This window comes from Pocillopora damicornis, chromosome 4 (genome assembly GCF_964200805.1).
Source record: "Pocillopora damicornis chromosome 4, jaPocDami1.2, whole genome shotgun sequence".
Classification (NCBI taxonomy): Eukaryota; Metazoa; Cnidaria; class Anthozoa; order Scleractinia; family Pocilloporidae; genus Pocillopora; species Pocillopora damicornis.
In genome coordinates, this window is record NC_142673.1 from 3,160,422 (window position 1) to 3,170,935 (window position 10,514).

At 42.1% G+C, this 10,514-nt stretch overlaps 1 protein-coding gene and 1 pseudogene across 1 annotated transcript; one reads left to right on the forward strand and one right to left on the reverse strand.

Annotated features, from left to right (window-relative positions):
• Window positions 1–786: 786 nt before the first annotated feature.
• LOC113665246 (uncharacterized) lies at window positions 787–7,828 on the forward strand. Its single transcript, XM_089202575.1, has 3 exons — window positions 787–897; window positions 4,058–4,535; window positions 5,369–7,828. The coding sequence occupies exons 2-3, from the start codon at window positions 4,059–4,061 to the stop codon at window positions 6,572–6,574; spliced, it is 1,683 nt and encodes a 560-aa protein (XP_089058701.1). The 5' UTR covers window positions 787–897; window position 4,058; the 3' UTR covers window positions 6,575–7,828.
• Window positions 7,829–9,093: 1,265 nt separating this feature from the next.
• On the reverse strand, window positions 9,094–9,875 carry LOC113665245 (uncharacterized; annotated as a pseudogene).
• Window positions 9,876–10,514: the final 639 nt, after the last annotated feature.

Here is a 10,514-nt window from a genome sequence, read left to right on the forward strand (position 1 = left end):
TTCCTAAAACTATCAAATGTTTATTTGGAAATTTCAATTAACTTCAAGATCGCATGGTCGTTTTTTAGTAAATATTCGAATATTACAACAAAATCGGTATTTTGACGAAGAAATTTGCCTCAACCTGGTCGTTAGAAACATTGACCGAATTTCTGCAGGTCATTTTGTGAATCCAATCAGAGTGTATTTACAGAGGCCAAGCAATTCTAAAAAGGATTTTGGTATTTCAAAGACGCATTGTCTGAGCTTGAGCATACGACCGTAAAATCACTATTAATCTTATCCTCATTATAATATTCCTAACAAAGTAGAATCATAAAGTTACTTGTCGGCAGAGGTAGTACATGCTATTAACTCTCACTGACGGAAATCTCCAAAATCCAAAATCGAATCACGGCCAAAAGAATAGCATGTTTACTTATCAGTTTTGATCAGAAATAAACCGTGTAACTGAAACACGCTAAAGTCGTCAGTTTCCGAACACAATAGCCTTTATGCATGATTAACTGCATTTTTCGTCGTTTTGAATTGATCAAGCCGTGAAATAAAAATGAGCATCATTTTGCCAAGCTTCTCTTAAAACAAAAATTTTCACATTATTGTAGAAAGCTCTTAATTACCATTTTTTGGCTGATTTCTAAGTGTATATTGACTTTTATCGGCGAAGGGTTCCGCTTTGTAGACTATCCTATCTATAATAGAATATCAATCGTTGTCAAAACAATAATCCATCCTTTGTGCTCTCTTGATTGTCAAAGGTAAACAGAGCCAACACGTTAAAAATTCAGTTTTTCTTTTCGAAGAGTGGCATCCCAATAGCTTCGTTGTTCACGCATACGGCCATATCGCTTGTTTATCTCGGCCAAGTTAGACGTACTCAACGCGTCCAGGCTAAAGGTAGGTGTCCTTAAAATTAGTTCTCACGCTTCGATTAAGGTTGGAATAAGCCAAACTAGAATCAGCATGAAAGATATTTGCCTTTGTGCGCACGTTTTTCTAAGGAGATTATAGCTTACATTAGAAAAACAGAAATGCTTATTTTCTCAACAAATTGAAGGTTAAAAAAAAATCACGAAAAAATTGCATCTTAGACTAAAATTAAAGATATTATGAGAAATGGTCGACATCATTCAATCCTTTGAAATAAATGTCATATATGAGCAAAACAGAACTTTCATTCAAATCGGAAGTGACTCGAATAGATGATAAGATAAAAAATATTTTATTTACCAGATTTAGCTGATGTGAAATGAGTGTTATCTGTTCTCCTGTTAGCAGGTAATTTAGTGTTAACAACTGGGTTGAAAACGTAAATTAGCCACCGTAAAGGGTAAAAAAGTTGACGTTTCGAGCGTTAGCCCTTCGTCAGAGCGATCGCTCTGACGAAGGGCTAACGCTCGAAACGTCAGCTTTTTTACCCTTTACGGTGGCTAATTTACGTTTTCAACCCAGTTGTTAACACTAAATTACCTGCTATACTCTCCCACCGACGCAGCACCACAGTTTCTTTAGAAACTTACCCCTTTATTCATTTGTTCTCCTGTTACTCTGTTTTCCTGTTCTCTTGTTCCCCTGTCCTCTTGTTTCCCTGTTTCCCTGTTTCCTTGTTTCCCTGTTTCCCTGTTTCCCTGTTTCCCTGTTTCCCTGTTTCCCTGTTCCCCTATACCCCTGTTCCCCTATACCCCTGTTCCCCTATACCCCTGTTCCCCTATACCCCTGTTCCCCTCTACCTCTCTTCCCCTGTTTCCCTGTTCTCCTGTTCCCCTATTTCCTTGTTCTCCTGTTCCTCTATTTCCCTGTTCTCCTGTTCTCCTGTTCTCCTGTTCTCCTGTTCTCCTGTTCTCCTGTTCTCCTGTTCTCCTGTTCTCCTTTTCTCCTGTTCTCCTGTTCTCCTGTTCTCCTGTTCTCCTATTCTCCTGTTCTCCTGTTCTCCTGTTCTCCTGTTCTCCTGTTCTCCTGTTCTCCTGTTCTCCTGTTCCCCTGTTCTCCTGTTCACCTGTTCCATTATTCACCTGTTCCACAACTTTACTGTTCCCCTGTTGCCCTGTTTCCCTGCTACCCTTTCCTCCTGTTTCCCTGTTTCCTTGTTACTCAGTTCTCGTCCCTTTGTTCCCCTGCTCCCCAGTTCTTCTGTTCCCTGTTCTTCTTTTCCTTTATTTTCCTGTTCTCTTGTTCCCCTGTTTTCCTGTCCCCTGTTCATCTGTTCCCCTGTTACTCTGTTCTCTTGTCCCCCTATTCTCCTGTTACTCTGTTACCCTGTTCTCCTGTTCCCTTGTCCCCCTGTTTCCCTGTTGCCCTGTTACCATGTTCCCTTATCCCCCTGTTTCACTGTTTCCCTGCCTCCCTGTTTCCCCGTCCTCTCTTTCCCTGTTTCCTTGTTCTCTGTTCCCCTGTTCAACTCTTCCTCTCCTCCCCTGTTTACCTGTTTCTCTGTTCCCTTGTTCCCCTGTTCTCCTGTTCTCCTGTTCTCCTGTTCCCCTGTTCTCCTGTTCCTCTGTTCTCCTGTTCCCCTGTTCTCCTGTTCTTCTGTTCTCCTGTTCTCCTGTTCTCCTGTTCTCCTGTTCTCCTGTTCTCCTGTTCTCCTGTTCTCCTGCTCTCCTGTTCCCCTGCTCTCCTGTTCCTCTGTTCTCCTGTTCTCCTGTTATCCTGTTCTCCTGTTCCCCTGTTACCGTGTTCTACTGTTCCCCTGTTCTCCTGTTCTCCTGTTCCCCTGTTCTCCTGTTCCCCTGTTCCCCTGTTCCCCTGTTCCACTGTTCTCCTGTTCTCCTGTTCTCCTGTTCTCCTGTTCTCCTGTTCCCCTGTTCTCCTGTACCCGTGTTCCCCTGTTCCACTGTTCTCCTGTTATCCTGTTCTCCTGTTCCCCTGTTCTCCTGTTCCCCTGTTCCCCTGTTCTACTGTTCACCTGTTCCACTGTTCTCCTGTTCTCCTGTTCCCTTCTTCTCCTATTCTCTCTCTTGTTCTCCTCTTCCTCTCTTCCCCTGTTCCCTTGTTCCCTTGTTCTCTCTCTTGTTCTTCCCTTTCTCTCTTCCCCTAATCCCCTGTTCTCCTGTTCTCTTGATTCCCTTCTACGCTGCTTCTCTGTTTCCCTGATTCCGTTTTCCCTGTTTACCTGTTTCTCTGTTTTCCTGTTCCCCTGTTCCTCTGTTTCCTTCTTCCCCTCTTCTCCTGTTTCCCTGTTTCTCTATTTTCCTGTTTCCCTATTTCCCTGTTTCCCTGTTTCCCTGTTTCCCTGTTTCCCTGTTTCCCTGTTTCCCTGTTTCCCTGTTTCCCTGTTTCCCTGTTTCCCTGTTTCCCTGTTTCCCTGTTTCCCTGTTTCCCTGTTCCCCTGTTCCCCTGTTTTCTTGTTTCCCTGTTTCCTTGTTCTCCTGTTCACCTGTTCTCCTGTTCACCTGTTCTCCTTTTCTCCTGTTCTCCTGTTCTCCTGTTCTCCTCTTCTCCTCTTCTCCTGTTACCCTGTTCTGTTTCCTTCTCCCCCTCTTCTCCTGTTCCCCTATTCTTCCCTTTCCCTCTTCTCCTATCCCCGTGTCCTCCTCTTCCTCTCTTCCCCTTTTCCCCGTTTCCCTGTTTCTTGTTCTTTTTTCCCCCCGTTCCTCTGTTCTCCTGCTCCCCTGTTCTTTTGTTCCCTGTTCCCCTGTTCTCCTCTTTCTTTATTTCCCTGTTCTCTTGTACCCCTGTTCTCCCGTCCCCCTGTTCACCTGTTCCCCTGTTCTCCTCTTCCCCTCTTCCTCTCCTTCCCTGTTACCCTGTTTACCTGTTCCCTTGTTTCCTTTTCCCCTTATCCTCTTGTTCTTCTGTTACCCTGTTCTCCTGTTCCCCTGTTCCACTGTTCTCCTCCTCCTCTCTTCCCCTCCTCTTCCTCTCTTCCCCTCCTCTTCCTCTCTTCCCCTCTTCTTCCTCTCTTCCCCTCCTCTTCCTCTCTTCCCCTCTTTCCCTCTTCCTCTCTTCTCCTAATCTCTTCTTTTCCTATTGCCCTCTTTTATTCTTATCCTTTCGTTCTTTTTTGCCCTCTTCTCTTCCTTGACGATATTGTTGTTATTTTGATAATTTTCGTTGATAGGATGGCCCCAGGTAACATAAATAAAAAAATACAATGGCATGTTCTGTTTCCATTGTGTACCATTCTCGTGGTCGGGTCAGCCGCCTTAAAGTTGCCATACGAGGTCCAACAATCAATTTTGACCGAAAGTGAACTTGACGACCTCAAAGATCTGAAACGAGTCAACGTATCCGATGGGCGTGGTCCCACTCGCCCGATCTACCGACTGGATCTCGACCCTGACTATGTTGCTTACTACGAAATCGATACCGGACGTAGCTATGTCATCTTGTCTTCCAGTTCTAGAACTGGAGATTTTAGAATGGTAGAGCATGGCCCGGATCCACGACCAACTGATGTGCTAATGCAGCAAGCTCATAAAAATGGTCAGCTGTGTAAGAAGTTTTATCGGCTCACACCGTGGGGACTGATGATTTGTTCGAATCAAAATGGAACGATCGTGGCGGCAAGTTATGATTGGGTGAATGATGTTGCTGAGGTGAGGCTCTCCTAAGATAAAAGCAGTGGGCTAAGAACCGGTGCTCACGTTCATTAAGACCCTCATCAACGCACTTACTGCTGCTTGGCATCCTAGAAGCGAACACTCACACCCTTAGGAAACGCAACAAATTATGTTTCCAGAGAAATGTGTTGGTCATTTTCACGAGCGCGTTACAAAAAAAAGAAGTAAAGATTTTAAAACATAGACCTTCGGATTTCGGACTAACTATAGCAACGTACTCACAATAAGCCAAGTGAAGCTTAAGAAGTGGTAAGTCATATCAGTGGAAATATGTGCAGTGGAACCGCGTTAATACTCCCTCAACAAAGGTTCTCTTTGTTAAACAACCGGAAGGTAGCCATACATGTTGGTATTCTAATTGCAAATTAAAATGAAAGAAAAAAAAATACAAACGAAAAAAACAAAAAAACAAAAAAACTTCATTCCATACATAATTCATCTTTAGAATCGGCTGTGAAACCTCCACAAATACATTTTTGGACTGTAGCACTAAAACAATGCAAGAACAGGTTCATTTAACAAATGGGGGACCTGAGCCCGCTCACTTTTGTTCTGTACCGTATTATCGGGATAAATTGTAAAGGATTTTCCTGTTTGGGAAACTAAGATGTGGCAGTTTATCGTATCAAAAGATGACTGCATATACAAGTAAGACAATTCTGGCATGAAAATACTATTGATCTATTTGCCTAAAATGAGTGAAATTCATCTTTTCAGTTTCTATAAAAAAAACCAATTACGAAATTAATTTTTACTGTATAATACTTATTGATTACAAGTAAAGAGTCCCCATTTCTTGATTGCAACAGATTGATGATTGGCGTAAGTTGGACAACATGGTAAAGCAAAATCCTTCCGGATTTACCCAACAGTGGAAAGAACGAGCAGCTCTCAGGCGTTCAAAAATAGACTGGGTCACAAGTGAAAAAACCTTTGCAGGTGGAAGAATAAAAGAGGAAGAAACTTATGAAGAACCTCTCACCCCTGGTTCCATCGCTAAAGTAGCCCTTGGTGAAGGCTTTAGATCTGTGCGAATTTTTGTTACAAACTACGAAAAAAGGGGGGGACAGTGGCAGAAGAGACTCTGTAAGGTACTCGTAGACATTTGCTTGCAGGAAGAAAATACCAAGGTCAATCTTTCTGTCATAGCAAAGACAGCCAATCACATAGCTTACATTAGGCTTGTGGTACGTGGCAACTGGAAATATGTCGGAAACGCTCTGCAATGGAAAGAACTAGGCTTTTTCATCGAGTTTATGTCACGGAAAAGCGAACGGATTCGTAGACATTTTGTAATTGATTTGCATCGTAAGCGGTCACAGCGCTCTCCAAGTGGTGGTAATAAAGGCTCCATTCCCTATGAATCTGAGTTCCCTGATTATAACCAGAATAAATGCTGTGGTGGCTGTTACAGTGGATGTGCTCCGGTTGCCTGGGCTCAGGTGTTCGGGTACTTCGACAGGATCTCTAAGTATAACTCTATGTTCAGTCCAAGAATTTTTGGAGATAGTAGCACCATAGCACCTTTGCAATTGACAGATGCAGCCAAGATCTTCGTAGAAAGCCTTCGACCATATCTCCGAACGCGATGCGAAGGAAATCAGGGATCAACAAAACTTCGCAACATGCATCTTATCAAACCATGGTTTACAGAGCGACAAGGAGCAAAAGCAGTGGTCAAAGGTTACCAGAAAAAAAGCTCTTGGATGGTGTCAAAAGGTGTCTGGTTTCTAAAATATGGTTATCCCGTGGTCTTAAGTTTTTATGTCAGCAACAGAAAGAAAAAAAGCGGCCACGCTGCAGTCGCCACGAAGTACACAACAAAGTCAACAACCTATCGTCATTGCCAGAAGAAGAAAACTGGATGGTGGTTTTCGAGAAAGACTAAGACAGTCTGTGATTGGAAAACTGACCATTACACCGAGTTCTTTATTCATTATGGTTGGGGAGGAAATAACAACAAGTGGCAGTCAGTAAGTCCAATGGGTTTACACGTTGCCTACATTTCAAAGTGATATGTCATATAACGTTTCATAGCAGTATTGCTTGCTGTTGTTTCTGAGTCAGAGCCTTGCAAATAAAAAAGTAATTAACTCCTTTTGCAAAATGCATTTAAATGGGTTTTATCACCTGAAGTAGATTTTTGAGGGGAGGCTTTCTTTTTAATCTTAACAGTTGATCTAAATGAACAAGTGAAAGTCAATTATGGGGCTAAAACGAGGAGGGAGGAGGAATTTAGCATTATTTACAGGCGTTTCTGGCAATTATAGTATAGAGGATAACACTTGCATATATATTTACTTTTTGGATAAGCATATCAAACTAATTGTCACTATGCTTGTTAACAAACATAATGGAGGACTACACTGACTTAGAAAAACAGCAAAGCTTTCTCAAATTTTTTTGGGTGGTGTTGGGAGATTTTTTTAATTTGACTTATAAGAGTTTTTGATAACCTTCATTATGTAACGTTTTGCTCATTTAACAGCTGACGAGTTTATGACAACTATATTCATAGTTTGAAACTATACAATCGTGCCTTTCGATTCAGTGTTTTTTATATTATGGTGATACAATAATTTGAAGGCCGTGAAGATGTGATAAATGGGTGAGGTATAGCGACATCTTATGATCGGTCTAAAAAAAATAAAGAGAAAATAGCAAGAGAAATTACATGATGATAACTTGAGTTACGCCTTGGGGGTTTGATAAATCGATTATTACCCAGTCAAATGGCCAGGTCATGCTATTTTAGGCAATTTCTCAACGAAGCAACTGCCGATAATTATTTCAGACTTCAACTGAAGATGCACCAAAATCATACGAAATACAAAAAATCTTAAATGAGACAGGATGGTCAAAACTGAACAGTTTGCAACATTTTGTGATCAAATAAATGAACTTGATTAAAGAGAGCCAATTGACTTCTAGTCACTTCAGTTTTATCGGAATCAGAGTGTGCTAAAAGGCATACTTTTATGCCTTTTAACAAAGCTTTTGCTTCAAAACAGAAATTGCCACAAAAACGGTGATCTAGTCATCTAAAGGGAGAAATGCTCATAACTCAAAAACCTTGTTCTGTGAAAGATGCTATCAAAAGAGTGTTTTTGATTAACAAAAAACACGAACAAGAAAAAACGTAAGAGCTTTATTCACACAGAAAGAAAGAGCGAAGGTTTTTTAAAGCTTATTTTAGTTTATGCTCTGTTATTTGTGAACCTTGTAAAATATTCTCCATCATGTTTATGCATAATAAATGTGGAAGAGAATGGTTTGACTGGTTTTCCTGTTATAACTAATATTTGCCTACATTCATTACGAAAAATAAAATGTGATATGACTGTGATTGAAACCAAGGTTGAGATTGATTGATATAAACTACAACTGTGAATGTGATTGGCTTATTGAACTGCCCGGTAACAAACTGTCCGATGACAACTCGGCAAGTGAATTAGTGAAAAATAGGAATTTTTAAACCAATTGCAACCGAGGAAATCGTAATTTTTGTGATTAACTGATATTCAGATGGGAAGCATTTTGCAAACCCATAATCAGGTATATTCCGCAAGCACCTGAAGCTTAGAGACTGAATTAAGTCTTCCATTTCCCCTTTACACACAATTTCTAGAAAACCTCTGCACATTTCGTAAAAAAGGTTATGGTTATTCATTGTGGTGAATAACAATAAAAGCAAAGTTTTTCGTTTGTCTCACGATGTAGTCACGTGTGATGTAGATCGTGACGTTTCGACTGCATACTGCTAGTCTTCTTCAGGCGATGAGGTCGACTGGTCATGCGTGATCTTATAAAGCATGATGCCCTGCTGTGACTGGTTGTTTTTCAACAGCTCTGATTGGTGCATTTCGATCCTTCCTGTTTCACTCAGTAATTTGCTCCCTCGGCGGTCCGCTGTCGCACGGCTCTCCTGTTGTTGTGTTTTTTGATCGTGGGCATCCACGCTTCTATAATTTCTATTCCACTATCCCTGTTAATATTGTCAGCGTGAAGTCTCATCTGAATTCCCTCTTTGACCTTGCGCGTGTAGTAATGAGGGTCACGATCAATAAACTTTACTTCGTTTCAGAGTGGCTTGTGTTCGCTGTTGTGGGCATGCTCTGAAACGGCGGAGGTCTCGGTACGGGCGAATTGGATGTCTCGATCGTGCTCCTTAATTCTGTCTTGCATAGGTCTTCCAGTCTCTCCGATGTACACCTTGCCACATTCACAGAGAATCCTCTAAACTACGCCATACCGCGTTTTACTGATTGAGGGTGGTGTGAATTATATGCTAAGTATTGATCGGCGTGCGTGGGCTTCCTGTGTACGCTGGTTGTGAGGCGGCCGTTAGGTTCTCTTAAAACTGCAGTATCTAGGAAGGCGAGTTTGTTGTCTTTCTCTGTCTCCATGGTGAAGCGGATGGAAGGCTGCTGGTTGTTTAGATGCTGTAAGAAGTCATCCACGTTTTCGCGATCCAGGACGGTAAAGGTATCGTCCACATAGCGTTTCCAAATTCTAAGCTCGTAGGATCTTGTGGTTATCGCCTGTTCTTCGAAACTCTCCATGTAGAGGTAAATAACAGCGGAAACAGGACTCCCCAAGGCGGCGCCGTCTTTTTGCTCGTAAATCCGTCCGTTATACTGGAAGTGTGGATCTCAATACGAAGGTCAAAAGGTCAGTGATTTGTGCAGGCGTTAGCGTGGTGCGGTCTGCAAGGCTAAGGTCGTTCTCGAGTTTCTGCAGTGCGGCTTGTACAGCGGCGTCGATACGAACGTCTGTAAACAGCGACTCTACGTCGAAAGATACCATGATCTCGTTGTCTAGGATCGTCTCATTGCTAACGGTGGATACGAAGTGAGCTGAATTGGTCACCGTGTACTCTGACTTTCCTGTTAAAGGAGGCAAGATGTTGGCAAGTAAGCGGATAAATCATATGCAAAGGTATTTACGCACGACACAATAGGTCTTAGCGGTACATCGGTCTTTTCAGTATCTTCGGTAAACCGTAAATTCTAGGCGACTGTTTGCGTCGGGGTCTGATCTTGTTGTAAACGGCCTCTGATGGATATCCGCTTCGCTTCAAGGTAAGCAGCTTTTCCGACAACTTGCGGGTCAAACGATCTGTCGAATCTTTGTTGAGGAGCTGTTACGGTCCGTTCTCAATAAGCGTAGACATCTTGGCTCGGTAGATGTCGGTATCCATGACTTCGTCAACGCGCCCTTTGTCTGCTGGGAGAACCATAATGGACTCTTCTAATGGACTTTAAGTGCATCTCGCATATCCTTCGTGATGTTAGGCTCTGGTAGTTCTTCCTGTTGAAGGATACCGGTGCCCATCACCCAGTCATTCCTAGGAATTTGCAGCTCGACTTTCATTCAAGTTGCGCTTTTCTTGTTTCCACGGGACCTTTGCTTTTCTGAACTGATTCAGTGTAAATATGTTTTAAAGCGAAAATATAACAAAGAGAAAAAGGCCAAAAATTTATCACCAGTCTTTAATAATTTTCCCATTGAGTTCAAAAAGTTATTTTGACGAAGAGCTTAAGTATTTAAAAAGCAACTTCGCGTGACTGTTAAATGGGTCGCGTCCATATCTACCTTAAGGACGTACATCTTACCTTTGAAAAGAAGTTTGTCTCCATTCTAACTTGTTACACTGGCCTCTTCGAATTTTACTGGGGAGCTGTCAGCGTCCTAGCTTGTACTGCACTAGATCAACACTCAGCTTTATATACTATCAAATATTTGCTATTTTCAAGAGTTCAACTTCCAGGGTAATTTTGTCTCGTCAAGCTAAGCAAAATAACTTCCATGCAGAATTCCCGCTTGCAAGTGCCTTCGCCGGATTCAGATCTTGTTAGGCTGAATGGGATGTACGTGTGCATGCAGATTTTTATAAGTGGAGGGGAAATTGCTCTTGTATCATCCATGGGAAACGAAATAATTAGTGTTCGGTTA

Bases quoted from the DNA above. Each gene is read 5' to 3' on its own strand.
- LOC113665246 (XM_089202575.1), top strand. From the start codon at position 4,059: ATGGCCCCAGGTAACATAAATAAAAAAATACAATGGCATGTTCTGTTT. The intron at 4,536-5,368 runs GTGAGGCTCTCC...TGATTGCAACAG, and splicing joins GGGTGAATGATGTTGCTGAG to ATTGATGATTGGCGTAAGTT.